The sequence below is a fragment of the Merops nubicus genome, unplaced genomic scaffold (genome assembly GCF_000691845.1).
Source record: "Merops nubicus isolate BGI_N331 unplaced genomic scaffold, ASM69184v1 scaffold15337, whole genome shotgun sequence".
In the NCBI taxonomy this organism is placed as follows: domain Eukaryota; kingdom Metazoa; phylum Chordata; class Aves; order Coraciiformes; family Meropidae; genus Merops; species Merops nubicus.
In genome coordinates this window covers 21598-41713 of record NW_008622416.1, presented here as the reverse complement: position 1 = coordinate 41713, position 20116 = coordinate 21598, and the positions used below count along the sequence as shown (strand labels likewise).

The 20116-nt window shown below is 39.5% G+C and overlaps 1 protein-coding gene across 2 annotated transcripts in view; it reads left to right on the top strand.

The window, feature by feature from the left end:
• The window catches only part of KIF1B (kinesin family member 1B), an 81305-nt gene that overhangs the window by 44733 nt on the left and 16456 nt on the right, over window positions 1–20116 (top strand). Inside the window, exons 20-31 of one of the 2 annotated variants that reach the window (XM_008944782.1) lie at window positions 6618–6711; window positions 7465–7613; window positions 8207–8385; window positions 8745–8882; window positions 9625–9873; window positions 15154–15272; window positions 16795–16880; window positions 17027–17156; window positions 17512–17671; window positions 18257–18347; window positions 18916–19034; window positions 20035–20090. In XM_008944782.1, the coding sequence (XP_008943030.1) occupies window positions 6618–6711; window positions 7465–7613; window positions 8207–8385; window positions 8745–8882; window positions 9625–9873; window positions 15154–15272; window positions 16795–16880; window positions 17027–17156; window positions 17512–17671; window positions 18257–18347; window positions 18916–19034; window positions 20035–20090 (1570 nt within the window). The remainder of the gene's footprint in view (window positions 1–6617; window positions 6712–7464; window positions 7614–8206; window positions 8386–8744; window positions 8883–9624; window positions 9874–15153; window positions 15273–16794; window positions 16881–17026; window positions 17157–17511; window positions 17672–18256; window positions 18348–18915; window positions 19035–20034; window positions 20091–20116) is intronic. The other variant, XM_008944783.1, reaches the window with a different exon arrangement.

Below are 20116 nucleotides of genomic sequence, written 5' to 3'. Positions count from 1 at the left end.
CTTGGAGGGAGGGATGTGGAAGGGAGAACTTCCCTGCTAGCTCATTTACCAGGGTTTTTTTTTTTTTTTTTGTGTGTCTTGAAGTATTTTTCTAATGCTGAAAATATTGTCTGGAACTTAAAAAGCGCTGCCTTCCTCCTGTGTTTGATGTAGACAATCAAAAGAGGAATTTAGTTTATAGCATTGAATGTTTCTCGTGACCTTCTTCTTAGCAATAAGGAAACTGACCATCTGTTTTTAAAATGATCTGGCTCTTCAGAACAATATTTTCCACTCTTAACTCAAATTCTTAATAGTAATAATAATATTTTTAAACCAAAAGTTGTCACTGACAAGATATGTGGCTTTTTTTATAGAAAAATTAAGAAGAGCTATTGGGTCACAACAGTCCTGCTCCCTGAGAGTAGGAGATGTCTTTCTTCTTCTGCTTAAGTTCATAATTATTGATATGAAGTTGCTGTGACAGTTAAACCTGCCTGAATGGAATTTTATGTCAGAATATATATATATTGCTGAAGCAATACTTTGGAAATAAGCTTTTTCTAATTCCCATTTTATCTCTAAATATAATAGTTTTTAATTATTATACAAGGGTTGTGGAAAGGAGCTAGGGTTTTTCAACACTCTGGTGCAGGAATATGCCTCAAAAAGCTAATTGTTGGGTTTTTTTATGTTTTCAGCTTTCTCAGGCATGAGTCTGGGAGATGTTCTTGAAATACTTTTATGAAGATTTATAGATCACTACTTTGAATTGGTTGAATTCTCCTCAAAGATAGGAGAATTGAACTGTTTCATCTTAACGTGATACCTCATGTTAGTGCCTCTGGTCTTGGATTAAACCCCTCTTCCAAGACTTGTTTAATAAAGAGAAGGTCACTTTGAAGAGAAAATAAGATTCATTTTTTTTCTCCCCACACTTAAAAGGCAAGTTAAAATGTTTAGTATCTATCTTATTCTGAAGAGGTCTATATTTGCTGGTGATTTGCCATAAAGAAACTTGCAATCCCTACTTCAGATTGTTAAAAAAAAAAATTACAGAACACCTATTGATTAAGGAATAGTTCTTGTGAGCTGGGGGTTTTACCTTATTTGGAGAGTCCCAGTTTTGATTATACAGTTTCTGAGTTTCTTAAAGCACAAGACAAAATTGCGCTTATTCTGAAAATCTGTGGAATTAATTATAAGCCAATCTAAAGCTTTGAGGACTTATTTTGCTTTTAAATTTAGCTTGAATATGATTTAAAATACAAAATTGGCTACTATACTGCATTTGGTAAGATAGGTCCCCTTTGCAGTGTATTTGTACAGTTAAATGATTTGTGCTGTTTTGCACAAATATCCTTAATTTACTTGAGGTTGCTTATCTTTTGATAAAATATAAGCCCTGCTGGTAATTGTTACTTCTGTTTCAGCATAGCTGTAGATGAGTAGGAAGTGCCTCAAGCTTACTTTCTGTCTTGTTTTTGTTTCCTGTCCTACTTTTTTCCCCTCCCTCAGCTGTGCCTGGTGTAGGTGCTGGTTCCAGCACCTTACGTGGCAGCCACGCGCCATTTACGTATGGATTAATGAAGTGTCAGCTCTTAAGTCTCTGCACATGTGTTACAGTTAGGATGCTGTCCCTCTGATGTAAGGGATACAAAGTCAGTCCTCAGAATGAGCTTGTCCCATCTCTTGGGACTTTTTTTTTTTTTCAGCAGGTTTAATTTTATGTCCAATATGGCTTTGTAACTTGCATTTGTCTCAAGGCCTACTTGAACGAAGGAAATAAAATCATGTCCCAAAATGTCTTGATTCTTAAAGAAATGAAGCCTTGTAGATGAGCAATACTTTCTTTGAGCTTGAATCAGAATTGCAAAATGAGATTTGGGCTGCAAATAATCTTTTGCTGTTGCCTTTATTTTAGAATCCTATTTTATTAGTGCATTGCACTTTGGTTTTGTGCACGTCAAGAGTAACGAGTTCTTACATATCCTTAAAAAGGCTTGGACTCTTAAAAATGCATGGTCAGGAAAATCCTCTCAATTCAGTAGGAATACGTGAGCCAAACAGTGTTAGTCTGCGTGGGATAGGTTGTGAGGGAAGAACAAACTTATTTTATCTTGTGTCCTGTTTTCACTGGGGATTGTGCCGCCATTGTGAAGCCACCACCTGATTGAGCATGGGCAACTACATGTACTGACAAGAGATTAAAACCTCCTGCTGCTTGATATTTTAATGCTGGACACTAAAAGGGTTTTGCCATCTTATTTCAGCTTGAAAATCTGAGATGAAATCTCTGTAAACACCTGGGGGGTGGTGGTGATGAACAAGAGGTTGCCATCAGTCTTTCTTACCCCACTTTTTTAGAGCAGCGCTAGAATAACAACCCTGCTTATTCTCTGGTATGATTTGACAAAAAAGGAAAAGGATAGTCAAATGCAGTCCAGTCTGCTCAGAGGAAGCAGCTTTTCTCCTGGCTTTTACTAGGATATTACAGAAGTGAAACTTGGGAGAAAAAGTCCTTTAAAAATAATTGCCCACTTTAAGAACTGAATATTAATGACGGTGCAGTGCCTCATCTGAAAAGGGAAGCAACGTGAGAACTTGTGGCTCTCCTTGCACTACTCAGAAGTACACAGACCTCTCACTCCAAATTCTCTATTAATGGAGCTAATGAACAGTAATACAGCTGCTTCCATAGAAGATGGTGTGAAAAGGCTTTCCAGTTAACGAAAATGTGGCACCCATGGTGGGAGAGCTGGTTTAGGAAGTTTAATTGCCATTGCTCAGTGCTGATGTGCTGTGTGCTTTGACAGCTGGCTTGTGTCCACCTGTGCCTTAGTGATGGTTTCTGAAATAGCCTTTAGGACTCACTGAGGACATATGGATTTGGAGGGCTGGGGGAATGCATGCCACTAACGCTCCTCTCATTGACCTCGACACCCTTTCTCAAGCAATCTGAATTTAGGGATCCATCAAATTAGAGGATGCTATTTTTATCAGTACACTCAGCATAGTTTTAATATACCACTTACTGTTTGTCCTTTATCCTTTATATGTTGAAATTTGTTCTTTAACCTTTATATGTTGAAATTTGACTTGGATACTTCCCACTGAACAACTTCAGGAGCTGCCACATGATAAATCTATGCTGTGTACCCATTTGTACTATAAAGCAAGCAGTGAGCTGCCTTTGAATTAAATGGGATTTTCAAATCTGTCCATTGTTTAAGAAAAAACGAGTTTTGGATTGTCTTAAGAGCAAGCATCTGCCTTGTGAAAAGCAGAACTGGTTTGTATTGTAACAAGTGCTCTTTCAATAAACTATGAAATACTCTTGTAAGTGTCAGACTTGTTTCAGTGAAATGGAAATGAAACTTCATTGCAGGCTTGTCCTGGTTTTATTTTTTTTTGTCTTGGGGTTGATAGAGTTCTAGTGGAGTTTCTTGAGGTGTTCATCAGTTTGATTCTTTTAAGTCCCTCCACCCTGATGTGTCTGCTGTTGTTTGAGAAACAGCCTCTGTCGATTTGGGTCTACTCTCACACAGCTTATTTAAATTTAAAAAAACCAACCAGACTACCACATTAAAAAAGCTTTTTATAGTGCAAGGGGATACAAGCCATACTCCTCTCTAGTGCTGTCCCATTGTACCATCTTGTGTGTTGCTCATCTAAAGTCTGGAAGAAAATACAGAGCTGGGTGTTCTCTGTTTATCTCCTTACTGAAGGCTAAAGAAACCAACTTTTTTTATACCTCAAATGCAGGAAGGAATCACACACACTACACAACCTTTGCAGGCATCATGCAGATCCAGAGAATCAAAGTCATTATGGTACAGTGTTCTGCTTAAAAAGCTGGTCCAGTCTGGTCTTGCAAAGCTTGGCCTAGTCTGAGTGTATGATTTTATTTTTATAATTTTTTCTGTTTTCACAAAATCTATGATTGTTGTAGCTTTAGGTATTTCCACGCCCCTGGGCAAAATAAACACTGCATTGCCTTTCTGCCCTTTCATGGAGCTAATGATACCAGTTTGGAGGTGTACAACAATATGCATTGGGTTCCAGGGAGTCTGGGGAAGGGACCTTCAGTGCAGCATTTTGATGCAGGTTTTTTTTTTTTTCAGTTCTAGCAATTGAGACACCTTTACATTGGTACTTAGAATTTCATTTCCAGATCTGATTAGTGATAATATAAATGTTTACCTGGAGAGTTGACCAATCTCTCAGAAGAGTAAAGCAGCCCCTTTTACCGTGCTGTCAGTGAACCTTCTGTGTGAACCAACCTGAAATTCATCCTTCCTCTGCTGCTCAGTGCCAATTAGTTTTAAACACTACCATGGTATCAAGGGCCAGGAGGCAATCTTAGTCCTGTTTTTCTGCTTAGGGAGATAGTACCAATTTCTTTTTTTCACTATGGGAGAACAAACTTCAGTTCTTTTAGTTAGTTTTAAAAGTAATGTTTGTTAGTGTGCAGTCAATAAAAAGTGCCTGTTTTTATTAAGCATTTATTTATAAAGGTGTTTAAATACAGATGATGTCCTTACTTTACTCACAAGTCTGAAAATACAGAGAACAAGAAGGTGGTCTTCATCTTTGAATGAATTTAATGTGCCTGGCTTTTTCATTTTGGAAGTAGAATTTTCACTGTGGAATGCTTCTGATTTTTGACCATTCTCTATGTGGTTTTTCAGATTCTCCCAGAGAATCTGATAAAAGATTTTACTTAAACACTGCCTGAAGAGGTTTTAAGTTCTACTGTCTTAAATATTCAAAATAACATCCTCTGATTATCTGCTTAAGAACTACAGGAAAATAAATTGTTTTGCCCTTCCTTGTAAGTAAGAGAAGTTTGTTCCATCACTTGACAGCTGACCTGTTTTATCTTGGTTTCAGGTGTAATAGCATTACCTACATGATGGGGGAAAGGATCAGAGTGCCTTTATGTTAGTGAATTTTATTTAACAATGTGATGGGTATTTCAGAACTGTAGATAAGTCTGAAACGCCTCATCAAGTCTAGAACATTTTTCTGGTGACTCATTAAGAATTTCAGAAGGAATTTCAAAAGAAAGGATGTAGGTTTGTTTTGTCTGTAATTCTTTTGCTTCTGGGCTAAGGTTTACTACACTGTAACTGTTTGGCCATCTTAGAGTGAATGGAGCAGACATAAATGAAGAAGGAAGACCCTTTTAGACAAATAAGATTCCAAGGGGGATTTAGAAAGTTAAAACACAGCCCTCATGCAAAGGCCACGTATCTGTAGTAGTTTGGTTTTCTCTCCCTAAAGGTCATGGGTATTGAGGTCATGGTGTTGAAAATTCTGCACTTTTGAAGAGCAAAACTACTGTTTTTTAATGCTACCTCCACAAAAATATTACTTACAGACTTAAAGGAATATACTTCAGGTTTATCTGCTTTCCAAATGCTGTCTAAAGGTCTTTCTGACTGAACCTGTGTTAAACTTGATGCAATGACATTGTGGCAGTGTTAAGTGCAATGCTTGCTGTATGAAAATGAAGAAATGTGGCTGTTTTGGTGAAATGCTTAAACAGGATGGGAGGAGGCAAGTGTAAAGCTTTCCTTCTATAGCTATTAGACTTAGGAATGTATGACTGCAAACGGGGCATTGCAGAAGAGTTGTAGGATTTGGAACTGTGGAAGAGAGAAGGCTGGAACACAAAATGAGTGGCTTCAAGAATTCTCCTAAAGAACTCTGTAACACTCTTGGTGAATTGTTGCTGCAACTCATGTATAAAAATCTTGAAAAGAGAGTTTAATTTGTGTAATATATGCCAAAGGGTTATCTTAACCCCAAACCAGTAGTGAGGGAGGCTCTGAGATCAGGAGCATAGTGACTATGTCTGTTCTAAATGTCTTGAATTTGTATTTGTTTTACTAGCAGATAATAAAAGGGTCATTAGGCCTTAGTAGCATTTATTTCAAAGTGTGATTATGCTGAACAGGAAGAAAATGCTCTTACACCAGAAGATACTGTTGAAGTGCTCCTTGTGGGGAAACCTCTGCACAGAATTCTCTGCCTGCTTGCCAGGGCGGTGGTATTTTTCATCTTCTGGTATATTAAGGACACGTGAGAGAGTGATACACATCCCAGGAGGAAAATCTAATTGAAAACAATATACTTTTTTTTTCTTCTAAAACCTGAAATTAATTTTTTTGTATCAAAAGGCAAGTCAGTGGTGCTGTTAATCCTTCTGTTTGAGAAAATGAAGGTGAATACTCCCCTTTTAAATTTATTTCTGTACTTTTCTCTATTTCTGCCTCTTCCCTGCCTCCCTAAAAGCAGCAAGTTGGTTCTTGAAAAAAAATCCCTTTTTTCTATTCTTTTAGCAAAAAAAGTCTGAAAGCTTTCCCTTTTACAGATACTCTGAGCATGTATACCTGATGATTTTTAAAAAACCAACACTATTGTCTTAATTGTATCGGTCTCTGTTGTTTCTCTCTTCAAGGGCAGATTATACTAAAACAATAGATGTTGGTGTGTGACCCCTGAGCATTAATGGAGATGTGTTCATGTATTTGTTCTCTGTGTCTGTCATTCCATCTGAGGTGTTAGTCTCTCTCAGCTTTCTCCTTGCTTTTTGTCTGTCCTCCTACACGGTATCTCCTCTCTCCCCACAGGACTATGAGAGTAAGCTGCAGGCCTTACAGAAGCAGGTAGAGACACGATCCTTGGCAGCTGAAACAACAGAGGAGGAAGAAGAGGAAGAAGAAGGTGAGTTTGAAGCTAAACTAATTTGGATATAGCAAAGCCTCAAGGAACAGCTGCTGTAGTTTCTCTTGCAATAGATAGGAAACTTGTTTTGGAAAGCTGTGAAACACTTCATAAATTCTTCATCTGTAATATTTACAGCATAAAGATGTAAAATACCTATTCATTCCACATAAACAGTAAATATCCCCAAATGCTACTGCTACACAAACTAGATGTAGTTTAACTACAAGCGTTGATATGATGGTCTTGAATTTGAAGGACTCTACCTCTTCTTGGCACTAACAGTTTATATGTCTTGAACCAAAATAATACTGTTGCCTTTCTTTCCTTGCTTAGATGTTGATGTTTCTTTTTTTTCTTTGGTAGGAATTCTTAGAATTCGTGCTGTGACATGTCCATATAACTCCATTTCTGGACAGAAGTTAGAGTTTATTATTCCCACAATAGAAGCTTTCTTTCCACTGTTTCAGCATTTGGCTTTAATAATTGTTAATTAATTTAAAATAGTAGGAGTAGAATTTATTTACTTTTCTCTGTTCCAGATCTCCTTACTTGATCCACTGCTAATGAGGAGGAGGTTGGAATTGTTTTTTCTGACTGAATAATAAAACCAGAGATTTTTGTTTTCTGTTTTTCTTTTCCAGAAAATGCATTGAGAACTTGATGACACAGTCAGCAGCAGTGTTAGATACTGGATGCAATGGTTTAGAGAAGCCACAATGTTTTATTTCTCTGTTTCTTTGCTCTTCCTAGTGGCCTGGACACGACATGAGTATGAACTTGCTCAGTGGGCTTTCAGGAAGTGGAAATTTCACCAGTTTACTTCACTGAGGGACCAGCTCTGGGGAAATGCAGTATATCTGAAAGAAGCCAATGCAATCAGTGTAGAGTTAAAGAAAAAGGTAGGGACATGCAGAGTATCTTTTTGAATTTTCCAGCTGATCAGTTTTTATTATAATCGTGTATCAAACAGGGTCACTTGTAGTCTTTAAAGTTACATGTCTCTTGCTTAATAGTCGGGGCTTTAAAAGGGTTCAGAAAATCATGAGTTTCTGATTCAGACTTCTGGCTGAAAGAGCATCTCATGCAAATCTGGGTGATGTATTTTCCTCTTCTTCATTTCCCTTCTGCTGCCTCTGTCAGTATCCTAGACACGGGGACAAGCACATCTCTCCAGAGCCCCGTCTTTCCCATTTTGCTTTTAGCTTAGTGTGGTCATTCATCTTCCCAAGAAAAGTGGGTGCTGCAGGAAGCACTAGGTCTGTAGTTTTCCAGACCTCTGCTAGCTGTGCCAATAAAGGCAAGATACGTGTACTCAGCTGAAAAATGTTTTATGCCATTTTGAGACAGAAATAAAAAAGTGACATATAAAAACCCCTGAATCAGAGATGAAAGTCAAACTGGCTTCAGATGTTGCCTTAGGTTGTCTCTGTCCCCTTTGTAATGCTGATGTCTGACTTCTCAGAACTAAAGTGATGTTTCTTTTTCCACTCAGGTGCAGTTCCAATTTGTCTTGCTGACAGACACCCTCTACTCCCCACTGCCTCCAGAGCTTTTGCCCACGGAGCTGGAGAAGACCCGGGACAATAGGCCCTTTCCCCGTACAGTGGTGGCTGTGGAAGTCCAGGATCTGAAGAATGGAGCAACACATTACTGGTCCTTAGAAAAACTCAAGTATGTAAATATTACTGGAGAACAAACCTCTTCATGGTCGAGGAATCAAAATGCCACCATTTCTGGAGTGGAATGCAAATAACTGCCTAAATTACTCAGCAACATTGTCTGATTAAAGATTTTATTAAAATCTGAGATCTATGCAAGTTTCTGCAGTGACCTCGCCTTGTGCTTAGTGGGTTTAGCCTCCAAAATTTTTCCCAGAATCCTGAACAAGTCAGAGAATTAGTACAGCACTGGATGTAGTACAGACTCCTGTTCTGTATTCTCCCTATCCTATGTGTAGTTTGGTATAGGTGAAGTCAGTGTACACCACTTTGTGTTCCCTTAATGCTTTAATCCTGCATGCTTCTACACAGGCAGCGGTTGGACCTGATGCGTGAGATGTATGACAGAGCTGGGGAAATGGCATCCAGTACACAGGATGAGAGTGAAAGCACCATGACAGGCAGTGACCCCTTTTATGACCGCTTTCATTGGTTCAAGCTCGTTGGGAGGTATGTGGTGATCATCTCAATTGCTGGTACACTGGTAACTCTTATCAGTTCTGGATGAACTTTAACTTTGAATGTGGTTATGAACTATATGGCCTTTACTGTTATCTTTCAGGGATTTCTGATAAAATATAGCCAAGTGCAGAAGTTCTCTTTAGGATATTTCCAGTTCTGGTGTAACCTTGTAGAATCTGATTTGACTGAACCCGTAGTATGTTATAAGTTTAGTTTTAACAAAATGTAGCTAGCTAAGTTCTATCTGAAGTCACTGAAGCAGAGCTGTGAGAATATGAAGAATGCTGGAACTGAGGGTAAAAGTGGCCCAGGGCCTTACCTATGTGGTTCATATATTTTGGTCATACCCTATGGGAATACCTAGTATCTGATGGGATTCTGAAATAGTTCCTGATGTCGGCCACACCTTTACAGTATTTTTATTGACAAAAATGCTACATGTTGGGAAAAAGAGCAGTAGCTCTGTTGAGTGGACGTGCTCTCAGTTTCTGTATGCTCGGCCATGTTGATATTCATTTTTCAGTTGCTTTCTGCTCAGTTCAAGGATACTCTTTCTCCTGACTTCGTTAGCAATCCCTTCCCTTATGTTTCATTGCAGTCCAGACGGTTTGAAGCCTTTGCTTGTTGTTCAGGTGGTCTCTGTGCTGATGGCAGCAGACGGCTGTTAAATGAAGCATCATTCTTCTTTCCCCTCACTCTGTTAATTGGTATTCCATTAACTGATATCTAGCTCCCCCATATTCCATGGCTGCGTGAATGAGCGTCTTGCTGATCGCACGCCCTCCCCCACTTTCTCCACGGCTGACTCCGACATCACTGAACTGGCTGATGAACAGCAGGATGAGATGGAGGACTTTGATGATGAGGCCTTTGTGGATGATACTGGCTCCGACGTTGGAACTGAGGAGGGATCAGACCTCTTCAATGATGGGCGCGACCCGTTTTACGACCGATCCCCTTGGTTCATTTTAGTGGGAAGGTTGGTGAGGTTACTGTGAGAATGGCCAAAAGGGACCAGCTCTTGCTGTAGACTGCAATGGCTTTGCCTTGTGTGGCACAGAGTATCTGTCAAGCCAGCCAGAGTATCTCTATACATCAATTGGAATTGCCAGAGAATGAGTGTAGTTTAACATTGTTTTAAATTCCCCTGTCAGAGGCCACAAAGACCTAAAGAATAATTGGAAAATAACCCATAGATGGGACAGTGTGAGTAAATATATTTCTATTTCTAGATAACTGTCACAAGATAGAATGGATATGGGTTTGCTCAAGTACAGTATTTAAGCCTTATTTGTAAGAATGCTCGATTTAGCCATTGCAAGATCACTGAGATAGTATTGCAGAATGCAATGTTCTGCTGGAGAAAAGTCGCTCTGTCAGTTCTCAGTATGGTGGAAAGTCTTTAAGTCCAATTCAGTAAACACAGTTTTTGAAAACTCATCTAACATCTTCTGTGTCTGGTGAGAAAAGATGACACGAGGAGAAAGAAGAAAGGCCCTTTCTGGATAAAGAAAAGAGTGTTCTTTGAGGTGACTTAACCTTTTCAGATTGTGTGTGACTCTGGGTAGCAAGTATTACATAGTGAAAGGTCATCATCATTAAAATTCACTGGCTAGTGGTATTTATCAGCCCTTTCCCTATATGCCATGCTTGAGTTTCTGAGACAAGTTTCCTTAATGTATTTTAAAGTCCCTATTTTGCCTACCTAGAAATGATTAAGGCAATATCAGACCTCAGTCTGTGGTGTAGACCCTAAGGACAACAAGTTGCATTAAAACCCCAAACAAACCAAAACCAAACCCTTCATGACACGAAACAGGAAGATTTTTTTCAGTGTCTTTGCTCCCCTCTCTTCTACTCCCATTCCCCCAGTTACATTTTTGACTTACCACTCTGTAAGGCAATCTACTTGTTAGAACAGTAAGGGATGTGGTTGCTACAGGCATTGTACAAAAGAAGAGCTAAGACTCCATGTCCATGGCTGGTGGAGAGGAGGAACAAAGGAAAAGGGACCAGAGCTTGACTTTTCCTTTTCTGTGACTGTAAGCAAGGAAGGTTTCCTGGTCAGGAAGGTGGGATCTTTTTGCTGTTTCCTCAGAGGCCAGAAACTTGATTCATTATTTGTGAAAATGAGGGACTTGAGTTTGTCAGTCTTTCATTAAGCTTTTATATGTAGTTTTAGCTGTATTGTCTAACCTCATTCTTTGTCTTTAGTGGAGCTATTTACAAGCCGTGATTAAAACTTGGAACTTCCTTGGTCTAGTCTTTGAAACAAGAATTACAGCTACTGAAGATGCAAGAAGTTTCATCATCATAGAATCATTAAGGTTGGAAAAGACCTCTAAGATCATCAAGTCCAACCATCAGCCCAGCGCTACCATGACCACTAAACCGTGTCTTCTTTGATCTCTGTGGATTTGTACCCTTGTCTGCAATGTCTGATAATGTGTTTTACAAAATTTAACTCTTTCGGGTTAATCTGATCCACCAGAGTCAGTTTGGGAAAGCCATCTGAGCTGGCTTGGCTGTGGTTGTCAGCCAGAGCATGTGTGTGCTGTGTGTGCTGGCTGGGACTGCTGCCCTGGAACAGTGCTGGCATATTCTCCTCTTGGGCATGTTCTTTCAGAGCTGGACCTTCAGTGCTCAGGCAGAAGTTGAGCTATTCATCCTCATTTCACAGACTCCTCCGGAAGCGCAGCACGGGCTGAGGCAGTCGAGGGTAGGCTGGAAGCCATTCCTGGCAATTGCACAGCTCCTCCCTCCTGCTGGAGCAAAGAGCACCCGTAGCTCTGGTACCAGTGGGAGCCTGAGCAGTGTGAGCTGCACCTGCTGAGGACTCCACTTGGGCTCTCATTGTGTTGAGGACTGAAACTTTGTCTCTGCGCAGAGAGCTGAAGGGCTTTTTCACAGTTGATAGTTTCTGCTCTGTTTCTATTGCTGTTCTGTTGTGCTGATATCATCAGCAGAAAGCTGTTAGGCTCTTTAGCATTACTGAGTAGAAACTATTTTGATTCCTGAATGTCTTCCAGAATGAGAATTCTGCTTTTGAGCAGCATGACTTACAAGTATCAGAGGATATGTCCATCTACATAGATCCTGTCTTGCACACAAAGTAGTGTTCAATTCACAACAAAGTTCCTTAACACTTTTAACTGTGTACTGGTTTATATGTTGTGGATTGTGTAAGACAAAATTAAAGTAGGTCATCAGTAATAATGAATCCAGGTCACAAAGGAGAGGAGGAGAAATTAGTCATGCAGTTATCCAACTCCTGGGGCATCACAGTATTTTTTCCTCTCTCTGTGCTGTGACTGTCTTTCATTTGTACTATAACTATTTAAGAAAAGGAAAAAAGAGCTGGTCCCTTTAGCCATCTCTTCTGGCATGCTGGGCTGTCTTTAAGGCTGATTCTATTTAATGGTGTGACATACCAAGCATTTGCTATGTTTTTAAGGGAGGTGGGAGAGGACTATGGGAAATTCTATTTAAATTCTGAATTGATGTGTTTATATCCAAAATATACATCATCATTCTGAGTTCTGTTGTTTTTGTTTTGGTTTTTTAAAAAAATTGTGTTTGTTAAATTTCATTTCTAGTTTTGTTGTGAGTATGCCATTTTACCTCACCAATCTTTCTGCTAATACAGCTCCCCCTCTTTCAGTCTGCTGGGCTAAGGTGCAGGGGGACACTTGCATATGGGATGTTTGGGGAGTGGGAGTCCTCCCAGATGTGGGAGGAGGAGGAGGAGGATAACATTAAAATTTCATCCACTCCTAACTTGATGGTGTCTTGTGATGAAGCAGATGGAATGGCATGGAAGGCAATATTGCTGCATAAACCAGCTCTTTTCTCTGTACAGCAAATGTGCTTTTGCTCTCCATCCTACAGCAGAAATCCAGCAGTTCCGTCACCAGAGAGGAAGCTTAAAGCTTTTGGCGTTGTGTGCTTTTCTTTCTTTGAGTTAAAATGATTCCAGTGAGCTAGGTGACTGGGTGGAAGGAAGTTAAGGAAGATGATATTTTTTATTTTCTTTGGGATGGTCATTTTCCTGAGGTGACAAAATTGTAGTTCCTAATAAAGCCAAATGCTTTGGCTGTCCTGTGTTGAACAACAGCCATGCAAATAAAAATACATTTTTATTTTTCATGCAGTTAATGTTTTTACTTGCCACTAGTTTGGCTTTGAAGTAGGAAGGCTTCTGTAATGACTGCCTCTTTTCATTAGTGAAACTGTCTCTTCCTGTATACATATGAATATCAGGCTACTTGGATTCCTTTCTGTTGGGGAAAAATGTCCGTTCTCCCTGCCTTGAAATGTGGTTTTCAAACTGCGTGTGCTTTTCATGTCGAGCATCTAACTCCATCCCTTCCTGAACGCCATCCCTGGCCCAGTTCAAGTCAACAACTCCAGTTTGTTAGTGTGAGGGACTGTTTTCTTGTATGGTGAGATGCAGCTTTCTCAGATGAGCACCATCTGAAATTTCAAAGCTAAAAATGAAAATGTTTTCTTAGCAAAACAAGAAAAAAAAAACTTTCTATTTTTGTTACTTTAAATTTAGTCTCCTCTCCCTTCCCCTGCTTTATCAGTGCTTACCTCACTTTGGAGCAGACTGAAAAGGAATTACATCCTAATCTTAGTCAAGTGTTATGTTGCAGTTGTTTTTTTGTTGTTGTATGGTTTTCTTCATTTTTTGTTTTGCTACTTTTATAGCCTTATTAATCATTCTCTTCTCTATTGCATTTTGTCACCACCTTGTTTTTTAGTAGCATTATTTTTGTCTTTTTGGTTCACAACTGACACGTGTTTGACTACCTTGTCATTTCAAGATAATTCATTCATTCTGGGAAACGGGCATGTGAACCCAAGGAGAAACATTTCCCTTTTCTGGCTTGGTCACAAGGAATTGAGTTTGGATCAATCTTGCTGTGTTCACAGAACAGATTCTACAGCTCATGTCCCCAGACAGAGGCAATGAATGTCTTTGTTCCTCTCCCAGTCCTCTTTTGTCAAGCAGGACTTTCCCTATGAATATTAAAAAATAACAATTATAGATTTGAGGCATTAAGTATACTTAATACTAAAGACTAATATAAGAGGACTGCAAGAAGGAAATCCAGTTGTGCAAATGAATGGTGTTTAATAAAATTGAATATGCATAAACTCATAAAAATTACATACATAATTGGTTAGTCACGCCAAATTAAATGACTGGTAAAACTATTGATTAAACTTATGCATCTCAGTACTCTTCTGAAATCTGAACCAGCTCACTTGATAAATAAAGTCTTGTTTTTTTCCCCTTGTTGAGAGCCATTTTTACCTGACTTATCAGACTTCTCAACAGTTAGTGTTGTTCAAGCTGATCACACTGATGTGTGGTGTTTTAAGAATCTGTGCAATTCATTGCAGAAACATAACAGCATTAGCCTAACTTTTAATTAAAATCTGTACATAAAACTTGTTAACTTCTATAAAATAGACCCTGCTTTTATGCAACTTCAAAAGTTAGTGTATGGCAGGATCATCCAGTACTGGGCCTAAATGCTGCTTTTCCTAGTGTGAACTGTAATTTCCAACTGATTGCTCTAGAGTACTGTTGTGGTGTTTTGGTGGTTTGGTTTTCTTTTAAAAAGGAATAAATATAAGACTTGTAAAGATATTCAGCTGGGGAGATATCAGTCTTCCACTATCTGTACACTCAGGGAATCTTCCAAGAAACCTAAGACATGACTTACGATTTATTAAGGATTTCTGATTACTCTGTGTACTGTGTTACCAGAAGACTATAGAGAGAAAACATTCAATCTGTTTTGAAGAGTGGGTTTATACGTTCAGTAAAATGTTTGAGGCTGTGTGAACACAGTAGATCAATTCCCTTTTAATTTATCACTTCAAATTACACTCACGAGGTGGAGAACTCAATTCTTTTATAATCAGTAGCTCCTTAGTACACTTCTACCATCTTGCTAACAGCTCCATTTACAACTCTAGTACATCTAAAATTATCTTCTATAAAGCCATCATCTTCAATTGTCTCCTTCATATGTTTTGTAACCCGCTAATACAAGCCCTGTGTCTCCAGTACACTCTGTTCTAGAGCATTTTGTGGCTTCACTGCTGCAGAGCCCCGTGTGTACAACACGGATACATGACCAGTGTCTGAAGATTTCCATGTCCTGTTACCCAGCCAGATACTGCAGTCTGGTTTTGCAGATGATGGCCTAATGCTCTTTGTGTTTTCTTTCCTTCCTGTTACCAGAGCATTTGTGTACCTGAGCAACCTGCTGTACCCAGTGCCTCTTATTCACCGAGTAGCTGTTGTCAGTGAGAAGGGAGAGGTGCGAGGATTCCTGCGAGTGGCAGTGCAAGCTATAGCAGGTGAGATACTGCCTGAGAGCTCTACATTGCAACTGGATGCACTGGGAGCAGCTGCAGCTTTAAAAAACAAACAATCAGATCAAACCATTCTCTCATACTCAAAGCTGAATAATTTTAGTGTTGCTAAAAAGCACTTGTTCTTTATTGTTAACTTGCGTTTGAAATTTTCCCATTCCTGTGAATCATATTGCCCAAGCATGAATAAGTCTTGAAGGAAAGATTTTTTAATTGATGGTGTTGACTACTGAGGTTTATACCTGGCAGCTGATGCAACACTGCTTTTTAAGACAGTAAAAAGGCTAATTAGTTCAGTAAATCTAAAAGCTAAAAATAAAGCACCCAGTATAAACAGTACACAAGGGTATATGCAAGTTTGATAGTTGTGGAGACTTGCAGAAGAGTTAAACATTCCAAGTGTTTGCTTTTCTCAAACTGGCCTTTTAAATGATGTGCAGAAGTGTGCTCCTTCATTCTGTGGCTTAATAGCACATGAAGAAGTTCCCAAACTGTTTTCAGCATAGTATAAACAGAAGTTAGCAGCAGTGTTCCATTTAATTGTCTCGCTGAAGTATTTGAGACTTAGAAGCTGCTTTAACATACTGCTTAATCACCAAGAGTTACCAGAAGAGAAGGGTAGTGTGGGATGGTAACTGCTTCACCCAGTTCTGAGCTGCCGTTGTGTGTGTGCCAGAGCTTAACTGTGGTCTGCTGGTGAGCTGCTAGTATTTTATGCTTTTCCAGTATGAGGTGAACTGGTTGAGTTTTACTGCTGGTAGTTGGCTATGTCTTAGCCATGCTGGTGAGAGCACCCATATTTCCTACTGAACTTTCTACCAGTGGCCACCTGCTAACATTTCTTTACTGTTTAGGTAGGGTAACTCTGCAAGTTTCCCTTTCCATGGGAACATAGAGTGAAATCTCAGACTCTGAAGGTGTGTAGGAATCACTTTGGCAAGGACTAAAGCAGCAAATGAAATAAAATCTATTCTGATGCATATGAAAGTACATTGTTTTGGTCTCCTTGACATTGACTAAATATTTCCAAATAAATATTCAGTTTATCCATCCATGCACGTACTTGTGAAGCTTTGCTAGTGTTACTGCTTAGTTTATGGCTACAGAAGTTTAGGTGGCAGTTTAAAGCAATGTCACTGTATATTCTCATGTGAGTCATTGTATTATGGTATGTTAATTTACCTCAGGTTTAGTAATCAGAAGTGAATAAATAATCAGAAGGAGTAATAAAGTAGTTTTGCGTTCAAAATTCTCTAAAGTTTAAGTATATTCATGATGAAACTTGAAAGCTTATCTTGTTGTTTTCCCACATTTGAGTTCAGGATGGATAGATTCCTGCTCTGATTTTTTCCAGCACTTGTTCTAGTCTGTTACTGGGTGACTGGAACCAGACCTCTTCTGCTTTACAGACTGGTTTCCATTATAATTAGAATTTCCTCTTGGATAACTCTGAGGGTTTTTCCTGTTCCTCCCCATCATTTCCTTCTTTTTTCTCCTGTTTTTTTAGCTGATGAAGAAGCCCCAGATTATGGATCTGGTATTCGACAGTCTGGCACAGCTAAAATTTCATTTGACAATGAATGTTTTGATAAGGTAAGAAGTGTTGTAATTGAGTTATGTTTCTTGAAGTGCAGTAGTTTGTGCTTCTAAAAAAAGAGTAAATGTTGTAGGGGAAGAAAGGGATGACAAAACCTGAAACTGCAGGAGTCTGTTACATGTCACTTCATTTGATTTTTCAGAGTGATTTTTCTTCAGCTGCGATGACTCGGTCTGGGCTGTCCCTGGAAGAATTAAGAATTGTGGAAGGGCAAGGACAGAACTCAGAGGTTACCACTCCTCCAGAGGAGATCAACAGAATGAATGAGCTAGGTAACAGGAAATATGCAATAGTTCTGGAGAACTTCAGGGAAATCTGGGACACTTCTAGTCTGTGATAAAAAGGGGTTCTGAGTGTCCTTCAAGAGTACAATAAGTAGGGAGGGATGGAACAGATTTGCATATGACAGATGTTGGAGTTTTTAATGTGAAGAACTCTGCAGAAGAACTGTTCCCAGGTGTTTGGATCTTTTTATTCTCAGCCAATTATCTGGGCTCAAAAGAAAAATAAAAGTGTGACGGTACTAAACTGTTGCCTGGAGGAATGTTATAAGAACAGAAAGGGGTTGGGAGGGGAGAAATAATAAGAAGAAAGTGATTTCACATGGGGTATTTGTGTCTCTCTAAGACTTAAAGTCGGCCACTTTGGATGGAAAGATGACTATGGAAGGATTCACTGAGGAAATCGGTGACCACCTGAAGCTGGGCAGTGTGTTCACCTTCCGGGTGACAGTGCTCCAGGCCAGTGGCATCCTCCCTGAATATGCAGATATCTTCTGCCAGTTCAAGTAAGAATTTTCTTGTATTTACACTAGACAGTTAATGGTTTGGTAAAGGATACAAGTAGTAGTGGGCACTGGAGGGTCTGACAGAGCTTTTCAAATCCGTGCCAGTGTGGTATAGCAGAGAAGAAACCTCAGTTACTGGAGCTCCTGTTAGAAGCAGTACCAGCTTTGTGTTAGCATGGTGTTAAGGGATGCAGGATTGCAGAAAGGATCTAGTTACAGATATCTTAAGGTTTTGCTTGATAATGGCTTTTAAAGTGAAAATTTGGGTATTAGATTGTATATATGCTCAATTGGCATGAAAGCTACATGACCAGTGAGTAACGCAGTAGCTCTCAAGTGAAACTGTTCTTTGGCTTAGTTTCTTACAGAAGAGTACAAAAAACAGCAGTAATAAAGGCACAAAACAAGTACCAGAGTTATGGTCCTGAAGGTTAGGGTATTCCTAGCCTTAGGCCATCTCTCAACTCCCTCTAAAATTCTAGCAGAATAAATTTATGGGCTTCCTTTTGTGTCAGGCTCACTGTACAGCAGTCTTCACTAAACTGCTCTGTGGTTGCTTTTTTTTTTTTTTTATTTTTTTTCAAGCTTTTTACATCGCCACGATGAGGCTTTCTCAACAGAACCTCTCAAAAACAATGGTCGAGGGACTCCCCTTGGATTTTACCATGTTCAAAATGTAAGTGGAACTTTGCATAAATAATAAGTGCCTGTTTTAGCACGGGGAATTCTTGTTAAATTCATGAGAGGTTAATGGGAAAGGGAGGCAAGGGAAACTGTTAAGAACAGACAGTAAGAGGAATGATCAGGTAAATGATGTAATCCCCAGTGGAGAAAAAAATACAGAATGGGCAGATTTAACTCTTCTGTTTCACCTCTGCTTCCTGCCTTTGAATTCCCCATTTCCTTTCCAGGTCGTTCAATGAAAGCAGTCTAGAATTCAGGAAATAAAATACATGTGAATAGCAGTGCTCATCATCTCAGATGAACTGAATTTATCTATTTTTACAAACTGTGTAATCCTTTGGTTACATGTAACCTCCTCTCTTCCTACTTCAAATGTCTGAATATTGAAGCTTTCATTTTCTCCCTTACCAGAGAGTAAAGTTAATGCCTAAACCAAATAGGAATGCAATTCCTTCCACTGGGAGTGGTGCTAAACCATATGAAAAATACAGACTCTTAAAATTCACACCAATAAGATTTCCTTTTTCTGTCTCGTTTTCTTTCCTTACTTGGCCTAATAGATTGCTGTGGAAGTGACGGAATCGTTTGTGGAGTACATCAAAACAAAGCCTATTGTGTTTGAGGTCTTTGGACACTATCAGCAGCATCCTCTCCATCTGCAAGGACAGGATCTCAACAGGTATTGTTCTCTGTTCTGGCATGAAGGCTGTTTGTGATCATGCTCAGGTTAGCTCTGCAGTTCAGGCAGTACTTTTTCATACTCCTCAAATTATACAGCCACACCCTTGGGAGCAGGATTCCTGACTGAGGTAAGAGTGTGGGCAGAGGCCTGTTTACCCAGTGTAGTATGTTGTGGTAGTGAGTGATGGAGTTCTTCTGCCATCTCAAACATGAAAAGCTGTTTTGCCAATACAGCTGCACCTCTCTAATTAACCACCATGTGGTGATAAAATCTGGTACTCAGAACTTTGGAGTTCTGGGTGCACCGTGACAGTGCTTCAAGGTGCAGCATTTCCTCAGGGCAAGAGCTCTGATGCATAAAGGTAGGATGGCAAAAGATAGATGAAATGAAGAGGAAAACAAAAGGCTCTCAGCTTTTGACATCCTAGTGCCCAAGCTGCTGAGCATGTGAATTTTTGGAATCAGGGAAGGGACCCCTAGTGTTGTTGTTTTCAAAGCCTAGGGGACGAGGCTGTTGTCTGGACTGCTTGGCCTGGTTCTACCTCCCACTGAGGGCAGCAGCTGCAAAGAGGAAGCACATGCTGGGTTTAAGAGGAAATGTCAGCTGAGGCTTGTTCCTTTTCCTTAAGTTATTTTGGGAAATGCCTGTCACCTACTTAAATTTTCACTGCACAATGTGGGTAGAGCAGTTGGAAATTGTAAGTTGTTTGGGTTTTTTTGTTTTGCTTTTTTTTTTTTACTGGCCACCTAGAATCAATTAAATTAGAATAGGAAAAGGACATAGGTTAGTCTGAGAAGTGTGCTGAGTCCCTTTATTTCCCTGACAAGTGATGTTTACCTATCTTCACAGGATTATGAGGATATTTTTTGAGAAAAAAAGATATGTGAAGGGCCTGTACTGGGGTGTGTGTATACATACGTGCATATGTGTGTGTTAGTATAGATTTTTTTCATGTTTAGCTGTCTCTATATTGACAACTCTTTTCATTTCTCTGTAGCCCTCCACAGCCTTCCCGAAGGTTCTTCCCTCCCCCTATGCCACTCTCAAAGCCAGGTGAGAACAGTTCTTGAATTTTGTGT